Source organism: Nansenia antarctica (genome assembly GCF_963989245.1).
Source record: "Nansenia antarctica genome assembly, chromosome: 4".
NCBI lineage: Eukaryota > Metazoa > Chordata > Actinopteri > Argentiniformes > Microstomatidae > Nansenia > Nansenia antarctica.
Window position 1 is genome coordinate 75,903,190 of NC_137689.1, and position 25,562 is coordinate 75,928,751.

The 25,562-nt window shown below is 45.5% G+C and overlaps 1 protein-coding gene across 1 annotated transcript in view; it reads right to left on the minus strand.

Moving 5' to 3' along the window:
• Positions 1-11,079, minus strand: part of smarcad1b (SNF2 related chromatin remodeling ATPase with DExD box 1b) — a 34,742-nt gene extending 23,663 nt beyond the window's left edge. Inside the window, exons 1-9 of the mRNA XM_080529733.1 lie at positions 10,968-11,079; positions 10,463-10,543; positions 9,798-9,921; positions 8,253-8,412; positions 7,330-7,378; positions 4,460-4,560; positions 1,858-1,956; positions 562-640; positions 91-242 (exon numbers count right to left, since the gene is read on the minus strand). Coding sequence (XP_080385859.1) covers positions 91-242; positions 562-640; positions 1,858-1,956; positions 4,460-4,560; positions 7,330-7,378; positions 8,253-8,412; positions 9,798-9,921; positions 10,463-10,543; positions 10,968-10,992 — 870 coding nt within the window. The 5' untranslated portion in view covers positions 10,993-11,079. The remainder of the gene's footprint in view (positions 1-90; positions 243-561; positions 641-1,857; positions 1,957-4,459; positions 4,561-7,329; positions 7,379-8,252; positions 8,413-9,797; positions 9,922-10,462; positions 10,544-10,967) is intronic.
• Positions 11,080-25,562: the final 14,483 nt, after the last annotated feature.

Sequence of the window (25,562 nt, forward strand, 5' to 3'; positions counted from 1 at the left end):
ACTGTCCTCCCCAGAGCTGGAGCCTGCCTCCCTGGGCCTCCCTCTCCCTCTCCCTCTCCCCCTCCCTCTCCCCCTCCCCCTCCCCCTGGCCCTCCCGGCCCCCGGGCCTGTGGTCGTCCTGCCTCTCGCCGGCTGGCGGGGCAGCGGTGGTGGTGGGGTGTCTGGTGGGGTGGAGGCCTGTCGTGCTGAAGGCTGGGAGGGGGGGGAGCGGGGGGTGGTGTCTCCTTCACTTGACTCCTTCTCTGAAGAAACAAACAGCCAGAGAGTCAGTCTGCAGGACATGCCGCTACGCTGCTCTGAGGAGGCGCACGCACGACATTCACTCTACACTCTTCTGAAGAAACACACACACTCACACTCACACACACACACACACACGCACACACACGCACACACACACACACACACACACACACACATACGCACACACACGCACACATTCACTCTATGCTCTTCTGAGAAAACACAAACGCGCGCGCACACACACACACACACACACACACACACACACACACACACACACACACACACACACACACGCCACCTTGAAACAAGACTCACCCTGTCCTGAGAACATGCGCAGAGCTTCTGAGGTGTCCTCAAAGTTCCAATCATGCTGGAGCAGCACCTCCCTCAGCTCCTGTAGCAGGAACACGCACACGCTAGCTGAACACCACCACAACAACAACAACAACAACAACAGATAGAATTTTACCTTGTATTTGTACAGTTATACTACAGTATGTCAGCGCCCCCCCCCCCGCCCCCCCTGCCCCCCACAGCCTTCTGTCACGTCTTAAACCCTCCACCTGTGCCCTTGGTATCCTGCCAACAAGCTTATTAAAAAAAATGTTTAGCTGCGTGTCAAGCAAACTAATACAAATTATCCCTGAAATCCTGAAAACTGCAGTTACCAAGCCTTTACTAAAACAGAACGGCCCAGACTCATTTGTACTAAACAACTACATATCATATAAACAGACCCATATCAAACCTTTCCTCTACAGGAAAAATAACTGAAATAATTGCCCACGATCAACGTAGCAATTATTTGACCCAAAATGATGATTTTCATTCTACATAGCACTGAAACGGTTTTGGTACTATTAGACCTTAGCGCTGCCTTTAACACTGTCGACCAAGACATTCTAATAGATAGAGATTCTAATAAAAACCTGGGTAGGACTTCCGGTCACTGCCTTAAACTGGTTTAGATCCAACCTACGGGACAGAAGCTACATGTCTCCATTGGAAACTTTGTGTATAAATAAAATGACATGTGGGGTTCCCCAAGGGTCAATCCTTGGCCTCCTTCTATTCAATCTCTACATGCTTCCATTGGGACACATCATAAAAAAAGAACAGAATTGCCTCCCACAACTATGCGGATGACACTCAAATCTACACAGCCCTCTCACCGAACGACTATAGTCCCATCGACAATCTCTGTAATTGCATTGAGCAAATAAACGCCTGAATGACACAAAACTTCCTCCAGCTAAACAAGGACAAAACAATTATGTATTCGGGGCAGCTGACTGAAGTCAGTGCAAAACTTGAAATCGCAAAATGGTCTTGGACCAAAATACATATCAGATCTCCTCCCACCCTATATTCCCGCAAGGTCCCTAAGGTCAGCTGAGACTAATCAGCTAATCATTCCAAGAGTGAAAACAAAACACGGTGCAGCAGCTTTCAGTCACGCTGCTGCATGCTCCTGGAACAAACTCCCTGAAGAAGTCAAACATAGTGTGTGTGGGGGGGTGAGGTGGTGGGGTGTGTGTGGGGGGGTGAGGGGGGGGTGGTGGATGACATCCTAGCCACAGTGGGAGGGGCCAAGCAGCAGAGGCGTCCTACCTCTTTGATCAGGCCAGGGAACCTCTTCAGCAGCCTCTTCACCATGTCCTCCTGACTCCTCCAGCTGGGCTCCGGACCCTCGTCCTCCGAGTCATCTGTCTGGGGGGGGGGGGAGAGAACACACTCATCCCTCTGATAGAGAACAGACTCATCCCTCTGATAGAGAACAGACTCATCCCTCTGATAGAGAACAGACTCATCCCTCTGATAGAGAACAGACTCATCCCTCTGATAGAGAACAGACTCATCCCTCTGATAGAGAACAGACTCATCCCTCTGATAGAGAACAGACTCATCCCTCTGATAGAGAACAGACTCATCCCTCTGATAGAGAACAGACTCATCCCTCTGATAGAGACAGAGAACAGACTCATCCCTCTGATAGAGAACAGACTCATCCCTCTGATAGAGACAGAGAACAGACTCATCTCTCTGATAGAGAACAGACTCATCCCTCTGATAGAGAACAGACTCATCCCTCTGATAGAGAACAGACTCATCTCTCTGATAGAGAACAGACTCATCTCTCTGATAGAGAACAGACTCATCCCTCTGATAGAGAACAGACTCATCTCTCTGATAGAGAACAGACTCATCCCTCTGATAGAGAACAGACTCATCCCTCTGATAGAGAACAGACTCATCCCTCTGATAGAGAACAGACTCATCCCTCTGATAGAGAACAGACTCATCCCTCTGATAGAGAACAGACTCATCCCTCTGATAGAGAACAGACTCATCCCTCTGATAGAGACAGAGAACAGACTCATCCCTCTGATAGAGAACAGACTCATCCCTCTGATAGAGACAGAGAACAGACTCATCTCTCTGATAGAGAACAGACTCATCCCTCTGATAGAGAACAGACTCATCCCTCTGATAGAGAACAGACTCATCTCTCTGATAGAGAACAGACTCATCTCTCTGATAGAGAACAGACTCATCCCTCTGATAGAGAACAGACTCATCTCTCTGATAGAGAACAGACTCATCCCTCTGATAGAGAACAGACTCATCCCTCTGATAGAGACAGAGGACAGACACTCGTGCCTGCCTCCCGTGGGCTGACAGGTTAATCAGAGTGTGACCCCCCCCCCCCCCCCCCCCCCCCCTCTGCCTGTGAAAGCCCACCGCCACCGTTCTCTCTACGAGACGAGGACTAAAGACATTAACGGGCGGGGGTGGCAGTACGTTCAGTACATCATCCCGGGCCGGGGGAAATAAACCGGCGACCCGAAGGTTGAACCCGCCAGGTGGGGGCCAGCGCTGCCGGCGTGCCCTTGGGCCCAGGCACTTAAGCCAAATTGCTGCGGTAAATCACCGGCTCGACACACACACAATGACATCACGCGTCTCGTGTAAACCGAATAAGGGATCACGGTGTCACAAGAGAGGAGCACAGGGACGGAGGAGAGAAGAGAAGAGAGGAGAGAGGAGAAGAGAGGAGAGAGAAGAGAGAAGAGAGAGGAGAGGAGAGAGAAGAGAGAGGAGAGAAGAGAGAGGAGAGAAGAGAGGAGAGAGAAGAGAGGAGAGAAGAGAAGAGAGGAGAGGAGAGGAGAGAGAAGAGAAGAGAGAAGAGAAGTGAGGAGAGAGAAGAGAAGAGAGGAGAGAAGAGAAGAGAGAGAAGAGAAGAGAGAAGAGGAGAGAGGAGAGAAGAGAGGAGAGAAGAGAGGAGAGGAGAGAAGAGAAGAGAGGAGAGGAGAGAGGAGAGAGGAGAGAGGAGAGAGAAGAGAAGAGAGGAGAGAGAGAGACAGAGAGAAGAGAGGAGAGAGGAGAGAAGAGAGGAGAGAAGAGAGTGAAGAGAGAAAAGAGAGGAGAGAGAAGAGAGAAGAGAAGAGAGAAGAGAGAGAAGAGAGAAGAGAGAGAAGAGAGGAGAGAGAAGAGGAGAGAGAGGAGAGAGGAGAGGAGAGAGAAGCGAGGAGAGAGGAGAGAGGAGAGGAGAGAGGAGAGGAGAGAGGAGAGGAGAGGAGAGAGGAGAGAGGAGAGAGGAGAGAAGAGAAGAGAGAGGAGAGAAGAGAAGAGAAGAGAGAAGAGAAGAGAGAAGAGAGGAGAGAGAAGAGGAGAGAGAGGAGAGAGGAGAGGAGAGAGAGGAGAGGAGAGAGGAGAGAGGAGAGAGGAGAGAGGAGAGAGGAGAAGAGGAGAGAGAGGAGAGAGGAGAGGAGAGAGAAGAGAGGAGAGGAGAGAGGAGAGAGGAGAGAGGAGAGGAGAGAGGAGAGAGGAGAGAAGAGAAGAGAGAGGAGAGAAGAGAAGAGAGAAGAGAGAAGAGAGGAGAGAGAAGAGAGAAGAGAGAAGAGAGAGAAGAGGAGAGAGAAGAGGAGAGAGAGGAGAGAGGAGAGGAGAGAGAAGAGAGGAGAGGAGAGAGGAGAGAGGAGAGGAGAGAGGAGAGAAGAGAAGAGAGAGGAGAGAAGAGAAGAGAGAAGAGAGAAGAGAGAAGAGAGAGAAGAGAGGAGAGAGAAGAGGAGAGAGAGGAGAGAGGAGAGAAGAGAAGAGAGAGGAGAGAGGAGAGAGGAGAGAAGAGAGGAGAGAGGAGAGAGGAGAGAGGAGAGGAGAGAGAAGAGAGGAGAGAGGAGTGAAGAGAAGAGAGAAAGACAGGAGAACTCACCACAGAGTCTTGGTGGAGGGCAGGCTTCTTGCTGGCCCTCCTCTCCTGGGTGCTGTCGTCCTCCTCCTCCTCCTCCTCCTCCTCCAGGCTCCTCTTACAGGCTTAAGCAGAGTACAGGTTTAATCTCCCGGCCACACATATCAATGTCTAAGAGCTGCTGAACCTTAAGTTCCGGCAGGGAGCGCCCCACAAGGGAGCCCTGCACACGCACACACACTTTACAACAACACACACCAACACACTTTACAACAACACACACCAACACACATTTACAACAACACACACCAACACACATTTACAACAACACACACCAACACACATTTACAACAACACACACCAACACACTTTACAACAACACACACCAACACACACTTACAACAACACACACCAACACACTTTACAACAACACACACCAACACACATTTACAACAACACACACCAACACACATTTACAACAACACACACCAACACACACTTACAACAACACACACCAACACACACTTACAACAACACACACCAACACACATTTACAACAACACACACCAACACACACTTACAACACACACCAACACACAATTACAACAACACACACCAACACACATTTACAACAACACACACCAACACACTTTACAACAACACACACCAACACACTTTACAACAACACACACCAGCACACATTTACACCGCAAGTGACACAATTCAGATGTTTTGCTCACGTTTTTGCGTGAGTGTGTATGTGGCACAGATGGGACATGTAACATGTTAGGTGTAAGCAGCAGTAGAAAAGCACATTGAATCTGATATTCTCAGATCCCATTCAGGCCTCAATCAGATCTGAATCAGATATGTGTCATCTAGACTGCGGTCTAAGAGGCAGGTCGCATATAACGCTCAATTCTGATTTGCACGTCATTGAAAATACAACGGTCTTCGCATTTTGATGACGATTGACGTGTTTCACTCACTTCAACAGTGAAGTCCTCTTTCTTCTCCGCCTTAAAATGTGCGCAATATTTTGCAGACCTCTAAACATACTACGGAAAGCAATGGCTTTATATTATAATATATATATAAAAGGGATTATCATTTCTGTCTCTTTTGCGTCCATTGCAAGTCCCGGCTGTCTGTTTACGCTTTCGATGTACGCATGCAGGTCGCATGCTGGTCGTTACATGTTACCAGTGTAGCACAGGTATCAGATGTGAGTCATTTGAAAAAGTAGGTGTAAGCCAGGGTTTCCGTTAACCGGTAATTACCGGTCTTTGTCCGGTAACATTTGTTGAAGTCCGACAAACTGAAAACTCGTCGGACAAAATGTCCGGTGAAAATAATCACCACCATTCTCAGCTGAGCACCAAACACACACACACCCACGCACACACACTGCCCGAGAGAGAAGGACCCGCCCCCTCCAGCCAGCCTATAGGCTAACCAAAGGGGGCGGGTCCTTCTCTCTCGGGCAGTGCCGCGCGTGCACGAGTGTGTGTGTCCGGTGCCCAGCTGAAAATGGTGGCCCGAAGCGGAAAGCCTTATCTTTATCGCACAATAACAAGGATAACAAACGAAACGGACAACATTTACACTAAGACAGTGTGCGAATTAAATCACGGTGTGCGGGGGAGCCCAGGGATTCAAGCAACAAAAAGAAAATCTCCTGACGGAAAAAAAAGTTCTGGCCAAATCGGGGCCGGTGGCTTTCCGCGCGCGTGCGATGTTCCGTTCTACGTTCTAATGCTTTGACTTTTCTTTCGAAAAATGTGAATACATTTCCGCGTTGTCGAAAATCAATGACACATCGCTAGTCAACTAACACGGTTTGTTTTATGAGCCTGCTAACAATGTAAAGTAGTGTTGTAAGATGGAGACAAACTTCAGCTATATGATCTAACAGCCGGTCTTCAGGACGACATACAGACCCGTATGAGCTTACAGGGCTATCCCCTAAGTATGATTTGACAGGCAGCTAAACGAAAATGCCTTCCCAACCAGCGAGACCTGGGGGGTGTTCCATCAACGTCGCCAAAGGAAAACCTAGGCCCACTTCGCCAAGTCCCGCGAGACTCTTAAAAAGATCCAGGCATATCTTGATAGATCTCGCGAGACTTGTCAAAACAAGCCCAGACTTTCCTCCAGCGACGTCGATGGAACACCCCCCTGGTTATAGAAATGACGTTGTTTTATTGATAACATTTTTAAAAAAGGGTAAAACTGGAAAGAGAAAATTGAAAACTCACATTAATCCCAAACAATTTAACAAACTTCAGTTAACGTAATGTGGAGTCCGTTCATTGATCGATGCTGTCTGTTCAGTTCCCAGTGAGGCGCCCGTTCAGCGCTGGACATAATGGCATAGCGCGCATGCGAATCATGTTATATTATTATATAGCTCGCATCTAATCGTATCGGATGAGAAATAGACATTAAATGGCATATATAGGTCGCTACACAACAGTAATCACCGCGACAAACAGCTATATTAGATTTGGAGAAAAAAAAATATGATTTTGAAAAAAAATTTTTTTATTATATTTTAATATGATGACCGGAATAATTCACGTTTGTCCGGTAAATCGAAATCTTCCCGGACACGATGTCCGGCGGCAAATTTTTCTAACGGAAACCCTGGTGTAAGCAGGCGTTCAAAAAGATTGTTTAAAGGCACTAAATCGGAACGACCTGCGGTGTAAATGCAGCCATGAACACACATCCAGGTTAACCCATAAACACACATCCAGGTTAACCCATGAACACACATACAGGTTAACCCATGAACACACATACAGGTTAACCCATGAACACACATACAGGTTAACCCATGGAAAATCCCATCATGCAAAGCGGTGCAGAGGAGGTGGTTAACGGATCCTTACCGGCTCCACCAGGGAGGCTTGTGGGCGGCTGGCTGGCGGCTCTGGTCTCCTGTAAGACATCACATGGAGCGAGATACTCACTGTTAGGGATGTTCACTGTTAGGGATGTTCACTGTTAGGGATGTTCACTGTTAGAGATATTCACTGTTAGAGATATTCACTGTTAGAGATGTTCACTGTTAGAGATATTCACTGTTAGAGATATTCACTGTTAGAGATGTTCACTGTTAGAGATGTTCACTGTTAGAGATATTCACTGTTAGAGATGTTCACTGTTAGAGATATTCACTGTTAGAGATATTCACTGTTAGAGATATTCACTGTTAGAGGGGTTTCACTGTTAGAGATATTCACTGTTAGAGATTACACACTGTTAGTACCAGAGAGCTTTTTCCTTAGTTTACATAAAATTATATTTTTGGCATTTCGTGACGTTAGAATTATAAGGTTCTATCTCAATTTTTGTCAAAATTGAGTTTTTTACATAATCTGATCCATTAGGTGTTTATTAATGCCTGTGTGGTGTTATTTTTTAAATGTTGACATTTTTTGAGTTAGTAATTAATAAAATACAAAGGTTCCATCTCACAAAACATAATGGAATGTAAAAACTTTGACGCTCAATATCTCTGAACTGCCCTAAACGGAGATAGAACCTTCTCATTCTAAACGGAGATAGAACCTTATCATTCTAAACGGAGATAGAACCTTATAGTTCTAAGCTCACGATCTGAGTACTGGCCTAGCGGACAGTGAGCTGGACAGATGACCAGAAGGTCAGGAGTACAAATCCCACCTGGGAACATGACCACTAGTGAGCCCTGGAGTGGGCCAGTTAGACTGTCTCTGTCTCTGTAATCTCTCATTGTAAATCGCTTTGGATAAAAGCGTCCGCTAAATGGTTCAAAATGTAAGAACCCTACCTTCAACAGAGGCCCCCCAGGGCCCCGAAGACCAGCTGACACTCCTGGCCCCCCCACGTCCTCGTCTGACAGCACGATCACTTCCCCAGCACGATCCCCAGCACGATCCCCAGCACGATCATCTCCCCCTGGACGCTTTCTCTCTCTCCTCTCTTCTTTTCTGCAGGAGAGCAGCACACGTTAAACAGGTGTGTCACCCCCCCCCCCCCACACACACACACACACACACACACACACATACACACACACACACACACACGCTCATTAAACAGGTGTGACCCCCCCCCCCACACACACACACACACACACATTAAACAGGTGAGACCCCCCCCCCACACACACACACACACACACACACACACACATTAAACAGGTGTGACACATCTTCCATGGATTAAATCGTGTCATCATTTTAACTGAGTACTAATCGACTCTGATCATCACTGTGTTCACTGTGTGTGGCTCCGATCAGAGGACAGACATCGCCATGGGAACTGTGGATGATGTGACAGTTGGTGAACTATTCGGTTGTTAAGTCTGACGTCAAACGTGACGTTTAGCAATTCCCTGCACCAGAGTACCAGTGTACTACAGCGGTAGAATGACAGTTCAATCGTTTTTTTGACTGGGATCTATTCATACAACAAGGGACGCAGCACTTTCCCGTTTTCCCCATATTTCTCAAGGCGTCTTTGAGCCTCGGAAAAGCGCTATACAAATATAATGAATTATTATTATTACTGAGGCATTTCGAAGACAGCACCTCAGCCAACTTTAGACCCGGAAACACGTCACGACTTAACAACCGAATAGATGTGAACTTGGTTTGAACGTGAAGTTGGTGAACTATAGAAGTGACAGTTGATGACTTATTGAACTATTGTACAGCCTATAGTGGTGGTGAGGACAGATTCATATTTAGTTCATAAAGCCTGGTACACACATAAAGATTTTCTAAATCTTAACAGATATTTTTATCTGAGAGAGACCCCACACATGAAGATAAAAAATCATGGATTTAACAGTTTTGGTCGTATTGTATATTACCACATACATAAAGAGCTGTCCTACGACAGTCTAGAGTCTCGTCCCCCAAGCCAGAAATCTGGCGTGATCAGGGTAGTAGTACCCTGACTGACCTCTGACCTGTATGAGGCAGCCATGTGCGACAGGGCAAATAAAGTGCTGAAGAATTAAAAAGAACGCGTCAGTCAGCTCGCTTCTTGATTGGCTACATTCCATTCCACGTCACAATCGGACTCGTGAGTTGTCAATTTCGCCCACACACGAGAGGACTTTTGATCGTAAATATTGAACACGTTTAATATTTACGATCGTCGGCCCCGACCATTTTCCGAGCAGACCTCACCTCACACCACAGGATAATCTTGTAGGATAATCTTTAGAGCCGTCCGATAATCGGGCGTTTGCTGTCCTTGGTCGGAAGGGGGGGAAATTGGGCCCAAATCGGCCAGATTATCTTTATGTGTGTGTACCCGGCTTTAGTTACATGTTACAATGGAGGTAAATAGAGAGAGGGCTCACTTTATCATGAAGGACCCAGATATCTCGACGTCAGAGTCTGAGTCGATGTCCAGGACCACGCTCTCCCCGCCTGGGCTGGGCCCGGGGGGACGCTTGGCGTCTGGGGTGTCGGGGACCACGGTCTCTGCAAGCAGAAGGTCAGAGGTGTTGTGTCAGACCCAACCTGTGTACGCAGTATTACCTAACCAATGGAATGAACGAAATTCAGCGTCCCTGTTCCTGTTCCATACTCTTTAAACCCATCGATGGATTCATCTCCTAGAGTGAGTGTGAGTAGGTCAATTACAAAACCTGCAGACAGCCCAGAGATTACTGGGTAGGTACAGATTAGATTAGACAGCCCATAGATTACTGGGTAGGTACACAGGGACATCAGATTACTGGGTAGGTACACAGACATCAGATTACTGGGTAGGTACACAGGGACATCAGATTACTGGGTAGGTACACAGACATCAGATTACTGGGTAGGTACACAGGGACATCAGATTACTGGGTAGGTACACAGGGACATCAGACTACTGGGTAGGTACACAGACATCAGATTACTGGGTAGGTACACAGGGACATCAGATTACTGGGTAGGTACACAGGGACATCAGATTACTGGGTAGGTACACAGGGACATCAGATTACTGGGTCGGTTAGGTACAGGGTCAGATTACCATGCTCTTCCTGACCGGTGACAGGGGCGTCCACGTCCCGTTGGATCAGTCTCTTTCTATCCCTCATGGTTTCTAAGGCTTCTTCCGTTCATGAAAGCAAAGTGAAAGCAACAGAGAATCAGACACGAAGCTTTAAGTCTACAGAGCGCGTCTGAGAGTGTCCAGACCTGACACACACACACACACACACACACACACACACACACACACACACACACACACACACACACACACACACACACACACACCCATTCATCACATTGATTGATTGATTGAAAACTTTATTAGAAGATTTGCAGAAGTAGGTACATGAAAGTACATATTACATACAAGGTCAACTAACAGGATAAAAACCCAAGAAAGCCACTGGCTTATTTCAATTGGGGTCCTTGATTCAACTCTGGTGTGCTGCTAGGGTTGTTCATGTTCAAGCTTCACAACAACAACAACAACAACAACAACAACAACAACAACAACAACACTCTCTGTGCCAAAAAAACTCAACTCAACTGTCTCCGATCTGAGTCCATACATAGGCGTGTTAGCTTGCAGGCTACAAGATGTGTGGGTCTGGACGGGGTTCTGCTAACGGTTAAATTACTGAGGTAATTCAGACGTCTGACCCACAGATACAAAGTTGTCCTTCTAACAGACCAGAGGCGCACGTGTCGACATACCCATGTCTAAATATAATCACGTAAATGTGCCTTTATTATCTGCCATAATCAGCACAGAAACAGTCCAGTAGTCCAGCAACTCTGCTCCCGCCGCTAGAGGGCGCGGTGACTTCCTCTTCTCCTTTTGGGATTTAACCAGCACGTGGTGACGTGGTGACGTAGGGGTAGTTGTCCGACCTAGCCTATCAGAGGCGAGTGCGCATTGCGATCTTGTGCGAAAAGAGATCATTTAAAGGGGATAGGAGGTAATTAAAGAACGAATGGGTCCCGTGGACAGTTCCCTCCTGACACACACACGTCAGGGCTGACACGAGGATCACGATGATGATGAAGCCCTCCACATATTATGTCTTTGCACCAAGGAGAATTAATTATTTATTAATGGATGCATTATATCCTATAACCAGACAGACAATAGTGATTTAAGATTTTAAAAGTACAATTTTAGAAGACAAGAGGATGTTTAGAAGAAAGGCACCGGCTGTAGTATAGAAATGAAGCCTACATACGGCAGCTTACTCTATTGCAGTGCTAAGAAATAAGGGAAAAACGGGTTGCTGCTGCAGCATCTGGACATGTGGGATGATTGGGTTTCGCCTTTTGCTTTATGGCTCCCCAGACGCTCAATTTCGAGCAGTTGTCCATATTTCCTCCGGGTGGCATAACTCTTCTGCTCCATTAATAACAGACACCGGGCCCATCACTCCGAGGTGTGGGATGTGTGGCCCCCTGAGCCCGAGGGCTCGTCACATGATCCGTGGCCATTGATGAAGCGAACTGTCCCGGCTGTGAATGAAATCTGCCTCTTCAATGAATCAATCGGCAAGTCAGCAACGCGTGCTGGGCTGCGGATGGTCGATTGACAGAATAATGCACAATATGCGCTGGGGGGTTTTATGAATAAAAACACAGGACACTTCTATTCACCCTTATCTGGAATAAGCTCACCTTGAAAACTGTCAGTATCTACTTAAATAAAAACGTGAATGTGAATAAATTGTTAAGTTGTTTAACAACATGTAAAGATAAGGATGAGAGGGTGTTTTATTTAACATGTAGGCTTGGATCCAGATAAGAGGGATATGTTATCTTAGCTTATCTTCACAATGCAAACGGACAATGCCACATCATGTGTGCATGGCTTCAGGGCCGTTTGGGAGATATGCGAGGCCTTTTATAATGACGTAGGCTACTATTATAACCGCGCGACACGCACGCACCGATATATTGCAAGAAATGCGCTCACATGCTGTGCTGATAGACAATAGAATATCTACTTATTTAGATAGTTTACAACCATGTTTGTTTCATTTCAAACCTTTTATACTCGTAAAGGATTAGGATTTAGGATAACGCAGTCATCATACCCAACATTAAACGCACAAGCCATTATTGACATGAATAGAGATGTTACTCACCACCATGTAGGCCTATCCTTTATGTTGAAAAGCTTACAGCAAAAGCAAAAAGACATGTCCCGTTTTTGAGAGTTTTTTCCCCATTTGGTAGTTTTCGGAGAAATAAAGTTTCACTAAAGTTTCTGTTCTCATTATTTTTAGGATAACTAAATCCAGGTTTCATCTTTGCGGGACCTCTTCTAATGATCACATCTGTAACTGTAGAGTCCATATGTAGGCCTACTGGCCAATTACCAGGATCATCATACATGACATATCTGACACCGTAGGCTCGTCTTGCGTTCCATCACTCTCAGCCCTGCTGCTGCTGCTGCTCTGAGTAGCTCCATCTTCCGCCTCCGTATCCTCTACTTCGCCACTCCTGACCATCATCACCTGGGGCTGGGCAGCCCTCCTGACCATCATCACCTGGGGCTGGGCAGCCCTCCTGACCATCATCAAGGACCCCAATTGAAATAAGCCAGTGGCTTTCTTGGGTTTTTATCCTTTTAGTTGACCTTGTATGTAATATGTACTTTCATGTACCTACTTCTGCAAATCTTCTAATAAAGTTTTCAATCAATCAATCAATCACCTGGGGCTGGGCAGCCCTCCTGACCATCATCACCTGGGCTGGGCAGCCTGTAGCTGTTGTCCTCCTCCACCTCTGAGACATCATCTTTGCCTCTCAGGGGGGGCTGTGCCTCTCAGGGGGGGCTGTGCCGCGCTACTACTAGCATGGCTAGTGCTAGCAGTAACGTTAGCTTCTTCGGTGCTAACGGGAGCCTCACTTGTTTTTAGAAATTGTTCGAACGAACCTCTAAGCGAGGCCCTGAAGCCTTCCTTTCTTTTATTTTTATTTATTTTTTCAGCACCCGATTTAGTAAGGGCATTTTACCAGATATTTGACCAATCTGCGAAGTAAATCGTTACCAAGAAATTTCTTCACCAATGTGTTTCTAAAGGTGTGTAATAACATGTCCTAAAAGGTTGAAATTCAACTCCTGTGGGAAACCTCATAAAAAAACTGCTCAAAGTTGGGGTACCGATAACCGATTTTCGAAAATTCGAAAATGCTTAAATTGGACTTGAGTAACTTTTGAGGGGTCAAACTAGGCATTTTTCATGAAATGTAAGTACTGGAAGTATTACTAGGCCTGGTACTTAATGGGACTTAGTCTGTGGACACTAGAGGTCCAGGGCAGGGAGGCTGGTGGCTGGTGGCAGGGCAGGGAGGCTGGTGTCTGTGGACACTAGAGCTCCAGGGCAGGGAGGCTGGTAGGTAGAGTGGCTGAGTAAGAGGCTCTGAGACTGGGCCTAGTGTTGTAGGACATGTGTTGTAGTACTGGTCCTGCCAGTACTACTAGTAACTAAAAAAGTTTTTAGGATACCAGGGATGCATTCTTCTGGAAGTCGCGGATGGCTGTCCTTATCAGTGGGGGGGTGCTTAAGTGTGGGGGCCCGGGACCGCCTGGTGCACGTGGTAGGGTGTGGAGGAACCAGGGGGTGTTATGGAGGAAAGGAGTCCGATGATGAGGCACTTAGACCGGGCACTATAGGGTAGGTCATAGGCCCTCAGAGCTCCAGAGGAGGGTTGAATTGTAGACAGCTAGGCCCAGTGAGGTCACTCCTAATCGGACTGGCAGTGTATCACATAGGCTCTGGAGGTCAGAGCTCCAGAGGAGGGTTGAATGGTAGACAGCTAGGCCCAGTGAGGTCACTCCTAATCAGACTGGCAGTGTATCACATAGGCTCTGGAGGTCAGAGCTCCAGAGGAGGGTTGAATGGTAGACAGCTAGGCCCAGTGAGGTCACTCCTAATCGGACTGGCAGTGTATCACATAGGCTCTGGAGGTCAGAGCTCCTGAGGAGGGTTGAATGGTAGACAGCTAGGCCCAGTGAGGTCACTCCTAATCGGACTGGCAGTGTATCACATAGGCTCTGGAGGTCAGAGCTCCAGAAGAGGGGTGACTGGTACACAGCTAGGCCCAGTGATGGCTCTCCTAATCGGACTGGCAGTGTATCACATAGGTCCTGGAGGTCAGAGCTCCAGAAGAGGGGTGACTGGTAGACAGCTAGGCCCAGTGAGGGCTCTCCTAATCGGACTGGCAGTGTATCACATAGAGCCTGGATGTCAGAGCTCCAGAAGAGGGGTGACTGGTAGACATCTAGGCCCAGTGAGGTCACTCCTAATCGGACTGGCAGTGTATCACATATAGCCTGGAGGTCAGAGCTCCAGAAGAGGGGTGACTGGTAGACAGCTAGGCCCAGTGAGGGCTCTCCTAATCGGACTGGCAGTGTATCACATAGAGCCTGGAGGTCAGCGCTCCAGAAGAGAGGTGACTGGTAGACAGCTAGGCCCAGTGAGGGCTCTCCTAATCGGACTGGCAGTGTATCACATAGAGCCTGGATGTCAGAGCTCCAGAAGAGGGGTGACTGGTAGACAGCTAGGCCCAGTGAGGTTACTCCTAATCGGACTGATAGTGTATGACATAGGCCCTGGAGGTCAGAGCACCAGAAGAGGGGTGACTGGTAGACAGCTAGGCCCAGTGAGGGCTCTCCTACTCGGCCTGGTAGTGCAGGACCTGAGGCCCTGGAGCTCATGTGACCTCCAGCATAGGGCCACAGGCCTAGTCACAGCACCCGTGGAAGGTGTGTTGTCTCTGGGCTGTGTGTCTAGCTGAACACCTCTGGTAGTCCTTGGTACATCTCATGTTGGTACATCTCTTCCACAATGGGAGGTGAGAGTGAAGCTATTCAGCTTCACTTTCATCTCCCTTTTGTTAGGCCTCCATAACAGGTAAGTTACTGCCCAGCAGAGTGTCTCTCTAAAAAAAAGGGCGTGGCAGTTTCTCTACCAGGAATTGGTCTTGGTGACAAATAAATGCTTGCAATCAACTCAGAATCATGAAAAATGCCTAGTTTGACCCCTCAAAAGTTACTCAAGTCCAATTTAAGCATTTTCTAATTTTCAAAAATCGGTTATCGGTACCCCAACTTTGAGCAGTTTTTTATGAGGTTTCCCACAGAAGTTGAATTTCAACCTTTTAGTACATGTTATTACACACCTTTAGAAACACATTGGTGAAGAAAATTTTTGGTAACGATTTACTTCGCAGATTTTCATATGTTTCCCTTACTAATTCAAATGTTCTTCCTCGGTCTCGTTCCCTCAGCATTTTGTACGTTGCACTAAGCAGTCACTATGCACAACAAGTGTCAACGCCCAAAATTCACGTTTCACGTAAGGTGTCATAGGGGGAAATAACTTTTTTTTAGCCTGTTTTCGTCGCTAACAGAGCTAACTCACTGTAGCTATAGTAACATCATCACCATAGAAACCAGCCAGGCTGTGCTAGCTAGCCTAGTTAGCTTCTCAACACTTGGCTAGAACAGTTTGGGAAAAAGGTTTTATCTGACAGACTTTAATGGTCAGTCTTACCTGTAACTGCCTCCATCGTTAACACCGTCGTTTAGCATAACAGTTTAAAACGTTCAAAGTAACATATAAACATATAAAACTATATGAATATAGAATTGAACTGAAGTCCTTTGTGTCTTTAATCCCCGCGGTGAAACTGTCATATCGGCTCGCGCTGGCGCTATGCAGTAAAAATGTGGAACGCCCTTCCTATAATCTTAAAGGAGTGCAAAACACTGCCCACCTTCAAAACCACTCTCAAAAAACATTTACAGGAGGCTGCAATCCGTAACTGGACCCTCTAAATCAAAAATCAGATTAAAAGACCCGAACTACCCACTGTACATACTTTGTGTTTTGTCCCCCGCCCCCACCTGTGGTGTATGTCCCCACCTGTCCTACCCGCTGTACATACCTTATGTTTTGTTGTATTGTTCTTCCCATGATGGATGTATTTTTATCTTGTAGATAGTAATAGTTATTTGTCTGTATTATCTTGTAGATAGTACTAGTTTTTTTGTCTGTCTTACATGTAACGATGAATTGAGAATCAAGGACCCCAATTGAAATAAGCCAGTGGCTTTCTTGGGTTTTTATCCTGTTAGTTGACCTTGTATGTAATATGTACTTTCATGTACCTACTTCTGCAAATCTTCTAATAAAGTTTTCAATCAATCAATCAAAGCGCAAAGCCCGCCAAAGCAGCCTGTAAACAGGGTTGCCAGATGGGATTGACATATTCCTGCCTAACCACAGTGTAAAAACCACTAAATCCATAAAAATAAAAAAAGCCCAAAACCTTAGATTATCAGAAAAACTCTAATTACTATTGGGCAGGTGCCCAAATGCTCCCCCCCCCCCCCCCCCCCCCCCCCCAGCCCAGTGTGATCAAAAGTAGCCCCATTACATGGTAACCCGCCCCACCTGGCAACCTTGGTCTCGCGGTCTATCGCGAGATTGTGTTACTGTAGAGCAGACCTGTTACAGCTAGCTATACACAATTACATTACCCTGAGGTACTTTTGCTAAGCTAGCTAGCTATACACAATTACATTACCCTGAGGTACTTTTGCTAAGCTAGCTAGCTATACACAATTACATTACCCTGAGGTACTTTTGCTAAGCTAGCTAGCTATACACAATGACGTCACTCTGAGGTACTTTTGCTAGAGGAGTTTTTTGTCCTGTGATAGGCTACCTGCGTCAGTACCACGGACAGCTCCAAGTACGACATTCAGCTCTATGTCAATACAACCCAACTTGTGTCCTCAATAAGTTTATTAAAGCCACTAGCAGATGTGGACAAATTAAGCTAGCTAGCTATACTTACCCATAATTGATGATTGTCGTAAGAGAATATAGGTCCTGATTCAAAAATTCCCGCTATGAATGTCTCTAATAACCGCGCCCTCCTCGCGCTAGGTGGAGTGGGTAGAACGTGACGTTGACGCAACGCTAGGTGGAGCGGGTAGAACGTGACGTTGACGCAACGCTAGGTGGAGCGGGTAGAACGTGACGTTGACGCAACGCTAGGTGGAGCCATGATATAAATCATATCAGGACTGTTGCTAAGAATCTCCCTGTCCTCACAGTCTACAGGTATGCTATATTTTAGATATATGATTGACTATGAGTATCACATGTGTGAACATTTAGAAATGTATTAAAGGCAAAAATAATAATAATGGTCCCTTGCCTGGCGCTTTTTTTTTCTTTTTTTTTTACCCTGCCTCACGCGAGGCCCTCCAAAGCGCGAGGCCCTGTGCCACCGCCCCAGCTAGCCCCCCCTAAAAGCGGCCCTGCATGGCTTCAAAACATGTTGTTTTCATCTGTCGTTATGAAAATATAAGGGGGATAGAAAAATACTTTTGTCTTTCTTTTGTCTTTTTTTTCTCCAAATATTGGACTGCTTTATTATTGACATCCTAGACGTACCAATCAGTTATTCAAGTTTAGATTTTCATCACCTCGGTCAGTATGGGGTTGCCCATTTCAATTTAAATTTCACTTCATCTATTTGGTATCAAATATATTTTTTAAGAGGTAAAAGGCAAAGCCAGCTCTGTGAGTACGAGGCTGAGGCTAGTCTATAGTCTCATCATTCTTCCTTCTTCCAATGGAATGGAATGGAATGGAATGGAATGAATGGAATGGACTTTATTTGTCATTGCTACAGTACAGGTACCAAACAACGAAATTTAGGAGGGGTGGCTCCCCTGGTGTTAGGAAAGGGGGAAAAAAAACACATTTTAGAAAAAGCATAAAAGCATAAAATCACAAGAAGGTAAGGTGACTGTTTCTGATGATGACTGGTGGACAGATGATTCACTTACTTAGACAAATGTATTTGTCGCTTTGGATAAATGCGTCTGCTAAATGCCAGAAATGTGAATGTAAGTTTAAACGCTCTTTGTCAGGCTGTTTAGTTTGATGTACAGAAATGGCGATGGAACATAGACTATATATAACTCAGCTCCCATCATGCGACCATTTTATTATTTTGCACTTTGTTCAGACAGCCTATAAATCCATGTTATCCAAATAATTGCAAATACTGTAGTCTCAAATGTTTGCAAATGATGTATTCGAAAAAGAAAAACATATCCATCCAAATGCTGCAATGCTCTATTTTGTATTTGTTATGCTTTGTACTTATTTAGGCTACTGTATTTTAACTGAGTAAGCTGTTTGTGGGTTAGAGGGGCAGTAGAAAACTGTAACTTTCAGAGTGTAGTATATTTCTGTAGTATGTATGATCTATGTATGAATATGTGGTATGTTTTAGACACACACACATGCCAGGGCATGCAGGGACACAGATGACCAGCAGGGACCTTTGGGGGGTGGGCAGGGACACACATGCACGCTGGCCCCTCCCCTCTGGAGGGGAAAGGGGAGAGAGGGACACAGAGAGCCCTCTTCCCACCCTGATGTCCATGGAGAACGCATGTAACGTATGAATCTGCCTGTAACTGATTAAATTGTCTTAAACTAACTGTTCTTTGATTCATCATCAATAAGAATACACGACAGTAAATGGCGAGCAAGCGACGGAGTTTAATATAACTTAATTTACAGTATTGTGCGGACTCTTCAATTCGACGAAAAAGGTAGATTTTCTGCAGAAATCTCTCTCTAGTCGATTGGTGTGTTTAAAATAGGCTGTAAATCTCAGATAAGTTATAGTCAAAAGAATCTGTGTAACGGTAATCTTGTTGGAATAGAAGCAAACTTTTCATAAATCTTTGATGGGTGGGTGGTGAGAGCCGGACTTGGAAGCCCGTTTTTTGTAAAAAATAGTGTTTGATGGTATGTGATTTGTTTGTACGGTATTGGAATATCGTGTGTGTGTTTGTGTAAAATTCGGTGAGGTTGTGTTTATGTGTTGGAGTGTGGGTGGACTCGGTAGTCTGTTTTATATTGTAGCAGTGGAGAACATGTGGGGCTCTTTTGTCTGTTTGGAAGGACGCCATTGTGTTGCAGTGTACTGTCGGCGGAGTTTAGACGCCATTTGCATTTAGACGCCATTTGCAGTGTGTCAGAGAGTCCATTCTTAGACGCCATTTGCAGTGTGTCAGAGAGTCCATTCTTAGACGCCATTTTTCTTTGTCCTTGGGGAAGGACACGCACAGAGGCCATCTTTGTGAGGGAAGCGTGAACGTAGAATATTTGAATGAGATAAATAGTGGTTTAACTGGATTGAAAGATATTGCTGTGTCGTGAAAAGTAGTTGTGTTAAAGAGATTGTTTTAAGCAGGCCCCAATACGGCCGTGGGCTTTCAAGAACAATAAAGCCCTTCCCTCTTTCTGCTTTGCAAAAAGCGCAGACACACAGTGGAACATTCCTTTAGAAGGGAACCTGAGTTTGATAGATCTCGGTACTCATCTCTTAAAGATAACGATAAAACCATACACATAGACTAGTATTGATAGAGAAAAGATAGAGATATGGTGAATTGATCTCGGGGTATTTTAAATAGTTTAGAGTTACGGTTAAAACATTCATAGCCTTGGCTAAGAGTTGGCGCATGCGCAATCGATGCGCGTTAGCCGGAGCACAGCTCCATCTGCTGGTCGAAATACGACAATACATTTTAAAACACTAAATCCTCAGGGAGATACAGCTGAGGTCGATGAAACAGTCCGATACATTAATAAATAGATGGTTAAATGATTGTTCTATATTAAATTACTTTAATTAATTTAATTAATTACTTATCAGTTGAATTAATTATTCAGATCATTCATTTTCTGTTTCCCAAAACAATTGATTGATTCCATAAGTTTTAAATCAATGTATATGATGATATAGTGAATAATTCTAACTAATCATTTATTCCTTTCAAATAACAAGTCGATTTCCTTACAGATTGTAATGAATAATTAATCATTTTATTCCTTTCAAATAACAAGTCGATTTCCTTACAGATTGTAATGAATAATTAATCATTTTATTCCTTCCCAATGACAAGTCGATTTCTTTACAGGTTGTGATTAATATTTGTAATTTACATCTTTTATTTTAGTTAGGTCATTTCCACAGTGTTTGATTAAGGAATAGCAGAATAGTACATATTTGATAGTTGAGCAGTAAAAGGGTTTTTGTGGATCGGTGAATACTTAGGTGTGACCAGCTTTTGTGATTTAATAATTGTGTTGACCAGAACTGTAATTAGTATTGAATGAGTAATTAAGTGACACATTCATAAACAATTAGGAAACACATTTAAGTATAAAGTACTTACACAGAGATTAGATTTAAGTTAATACTGCACTGACATACACAAGAGGCAAGTCTGTTATTCTGGAGTTGCAGGGTTTTTGTGGGGATGGTTAATACAGTTATATTGGACTAGCATTTGTTTAGCAAACAAGACAAAATAAGGTGGGTTGTAAGAAGCGTACACCTTATCTAATATAGAATATTGTCAGCATATTGAGCGAAGTAGAATGGGGTCGAATTCCACGAAGCTGTTAAAAGATATTAGTGAACATCGTGGAATGTTGGCTACGTTATCCCCTATGGCTATAGTGGAAAGAATGAATCCTCTTGTTAGGGAAATTAGCAAAATGTCAACGAAATGGAATAGCCGTTGGGCATACATTGAACAGCCGTGGCCGAAAGAGGGCAGCATTAATTTACAATTAATTGCAACATTGGAAATACTTATCAATGGGCACAAAGCACATCAAAGAGGAAAGATTAGATCAGAGAAACGCAAGTTAGAGTTAGCTATTTTAGATCTATTTAAGGTAGAGGGACAGAAAATAGCTCAGTGTCCTGCCCCCAGTCCCCCTCCATATGCTAAGGCACTGGAGGATCATTCCCAGAAGAAGAAGAAGGAGCCAAGGGGAAAAGGGGACGACAGGAGTGACGAGGAAGATGACAGCGAAGATGGCAGTGCAGACTCAAGTGATGACGACAATGCAGATGGAGGCTACAACTCGCAGGTCAGGAAGATGATAGCCACAGCCGAAAGGAAAGGTGGGAGAAGACGCCCGGAGAAAGAGGGAGATTGTCACCGAATGTCATCAAATACATTAAAGAACTGTCCAGTGCTGATTCGGGGTAACAAGATGGAATATCATCCGTGGCATCATACAGATTTGTCTGAAGTGATCGAGAAACTCCCAGTTCTTCAAGAGGGAGGACATTCGTGGACGCGACAGGTCGACGTGATACTGACAGGAACGCAGGCCGCGATGGGAGACCTGAAAAGACTCTTAGCTTTTATTGCAGGATTGGATACAATGCAGGAAATATTGATGAAGGCAGGACTTCATAGATATATCAATACATCAGTTTATGATCCAGAGCTCTTCGCAGCAAACAGAGGCAAACTGTGGAAAGCAATCAGGGAGATCTACCCTACTCACATTCACCCAGACAATATCATTGTGAAGCCACTGGGGGGGGATGAGAATCCCAGGGGTTATATTGCCCGTATGCACTCTCAATGGAGAAGTGTGACAGGGAAAGACGCTGAAGATAACCCCTTAGAAAAATCCATAATCAGGGAAAAAATACAAGAAGGGCTTCCTACCCCAGTTAAGGATAAGCTAGCAGAAGTGGTGGGGCTACGACACATGAACAAAGCTGTTTATATAGACCACGTAGCTCATCAAGTTGAATTATATCGAAAGAACATTCAGATACAGAAGGCACGAGACGAAGAATCCCTCAGAATATTGACTCATTTGCAATTGACTGAAAGCGAGAGGAACATAGAGGGAGTGCAGGCTTTAGCCCCACAGCAACAGCCACCTGGAGTGCAGACTGCTACTTACCAGTCCTACTCACAGGGGCCACAAGGGGGGTATCCTGCTACTTACCAGTCCTACCCACAGGGGCCACAAGGGGGGTATCCATACCCACAAGGGCCACCAGGGGTGCAAGCGGTTCCATACCAGATGTACACACAGCCTGGCCAAGGACCACCACCAGGGGGATGGACAGCAGCAGGGAAGGAGATGCTAGAGCCATGCCAATGCGACCAGAATGGACATCTAGCCTGTGCCTGCTGCAACAGGCCCCAGGGGGGCGCAGGGGGGAGCCAAGGAGGAGGATATTGGCCCCCTACTACACCTGCTCCAGGAGTGATGAACCCTTACGGAGGCCCAGCAGCTGGCCTATAGGGGTGCCCGGAAGATCCGAGTGGGAGGTGCCAGCTGGTGGTGACACAGAAGCCTGAAGGCGCCACGCACCTCCCTATGTCTAGAGAATATGTGAAGACAATCGGATTTGAGGGAATTAAACAGCTGATTCCTACAACTGAGCTTGTGGACTTAGAGTACAAGGGACAGAGAGCAACTCTGTCAACACTTGGGTCAGAACACACGCCAACAGGGCTGCTAGGGAGAGATGCTCTATGCCAATTGAACTGTACAGTAAAATGCACACCTGACAGCGGTGCTCAGGTTCCATCGACAGCCAAAGTGATTAAGCATAGAACAGACCTACAAGCTTTGCCTTTAAAGGGAGCTGATATAGAATATTGGGTTGATGGGTCTTGTTACGGGGTAGGAGAAACTTTGTGCGCTGGGTATTCCTTAGTTAAAGCACAAAATTCAAAGTTTATTGTAGAACAGGCTGAGGCAGTTCCTCAGCCTTGCTCGGCTCAGTTGGCTGAATTGATTGCCCTCACAGAAGCATGCAACTTGGGAACCGGACGGAGAGTGACAGTGTACACCGACTCTGCCTATGCACATAATGTTTGTCATTTTAATGGAGCTGTATGGAGGGGGCGGGGTTTTAAGAGAACTGATGGTACGCCTATACAGCATCACGCACAGATCATGAAGCTGTTACAAGCCATGATGAAGCCAAAGGAATTAGCTATAGTGAAGTGTGCCACACACAGGTCTGACTCATCACATGTCACACAAGGTAACAGGGCTGCAGAGGATGCAGCCAAAGCCATTACAGGAGCAGACAAGGCAGGTAAAGGTCTTCTGGTCACACATGAAAAGCAATTACAGGGCATGGTCACACTTGAGGATTTATTAATGTTACAGAGTAGAGTAACTACGTTAGACAAGAGCGTTTGGCTGGCAAGGGGGGCAAGTCAGGATGACACAGGTCTATGGAGGAATCATGAGGGGTTGGTTGTAGCACCCTCAGATTTATTAGGTATGTTAATACAGGAAGCTCATGGATTAGCACATGTGGCTAGGGGGGAGGTGAGACGCAAGATCACCAAGAAATATGGGTTTTGGAGTCCATATTTGATGGAACAGATTGACCATGCTTTAGGTCAATGTGGGGTCTGTTGGAGAAACAACATCAGAGTGGGTACACCAGTGGTGTCTGGGCATATCCCTACCCCAATAGGGCCACGGGTGGTGGACAGGGGGGTGGATGTACAGAGTAGGCAGGATGTTGTGCCAACAGGTGCCGAGGTCCCCAGAGAACCTGAGAAGGAGGAGCTACGAGGAGATGCTGTGGTGTTGCCAGAGCCAGTGGCAATGCCAGTGTTACAGCCAGTGACATTACCGGCAGTGCCTGAAACCGAGGGGACAGCGGAAAGCTGTCCAGATGCCAATGAACCAGAAACCAACGAAGCAGAGAGTGTTGACAGTCTGGAGGTCCAGCCTGGGGGTGTCCAAAGCCTGGACACCTGTGCTACTGGGGATGCTGGCGAGTGCCTGCACCATGCTTCAGATGATGCTGAGGGCGACTCCCCAGACCTTGATCAGCGTGGGAGGGGACCAGGCGGCTGCCTTAACCTCAATGACACTGACGGACGACGACCAGTTAGGAAAAGATTAAAGACTATGAATAGGGTAGTGAAGCAGCAGATCAAAGGGAACGACGGGAATGGACAGCAGATGATAGCATGGCTGGAAACGGTCTTAGGGGCATGGGAAACTTACTTTGCTAAGATAGGCGCACCTATTATAGCAGACATGATTTTTGACTTTCTTAGGAGGCAGGGCCTCATTGACTGTTTTTGGAAAATCAGTCACTCAGTCCACGTTAATGAACTTTTCAGAAGACTAGTCCTCACCTGAGGTGAAGATCTATGCATTAATGCATTCCCTTTGTCCTATGCTTACTGTTGGAGAATTATGTGTTATGATAACTGAATGTCATTATTTGTGTATTGTTTGTTTGTTTCTATATCGTGTGATTGAGGTCAGTTGAGAAGTGATGTGGTGGTTATACAAAGCTAGGAGAGAGGTTCTGTTCCTAGCGCAACGAAAATGGAAAGCTCCTGACTATGGAAGTGTTATCAATCTGAGACAGCGGTAAAGGCTGTTCTCCAACTGGGTACAAGTGCTAGTAACCTCTGACCCCGACGCTTCAAGGACAAAGAAAACATCGGTCGTTGGAAGTTTCTGTATTGATTTGTGCATGATAAACTGTGTTTAGTTTAATTGTGATTGTTATTTTCAAAATTCTTTTTATTATTGGTTGTTTTCTATTTTTTGTTTATGATATCTTTGGTTCCTAATACTGGTCCTGGGTTGGTCTGTGTTATTGTGCTTCTTGTGTTGTGTGTTGGTGTAGTTTTTCTGTCTGTTGTTGTTTATTTTTTAATTTTTAATTTTATTTGAAAAAAAAAAAAAAAGAAAAAAAAAAAAAAAATTTGGGGATGTTTTGTGGGGTTTTGTGTTTTTGTTTTTGTTTTATGGTAGTTTAGTTTCGGAACACCCTCTGGGTGGTCCGAGGGGGGATGTGTAGTATATTTCTGTAGTATGTATGATCTATGTATGAATATGTGGTATGTTTTAGACACACACACATGCCAGGGCATGCAGGGACACAGATGACCAGCAGGGACCTTTGGGGGGTGGGCAGGGACACACATGCACGCTGGCCCCTCCCCTCTGGAGGGGAAAGGGGAGAGAGGGACACAGAGAGCCCTCTTCCCACCCTGATGTCCATGGAGAACGCATGTAACGTATGAATCTGCCTGTAACTGATTAAATTGTCTTAAACTAACTGTTCTTTGATTCATCATCAATAAGAATACACGACAAGAGCAACTGGATGTTGTTCTACTTTTTCTACATCAGTAGACTATATATAGCCTACATTAGTCATGTTAGTTGATTAATCTATATATTTGTATATATTGTGTATATCTGGATATGTATTTACTT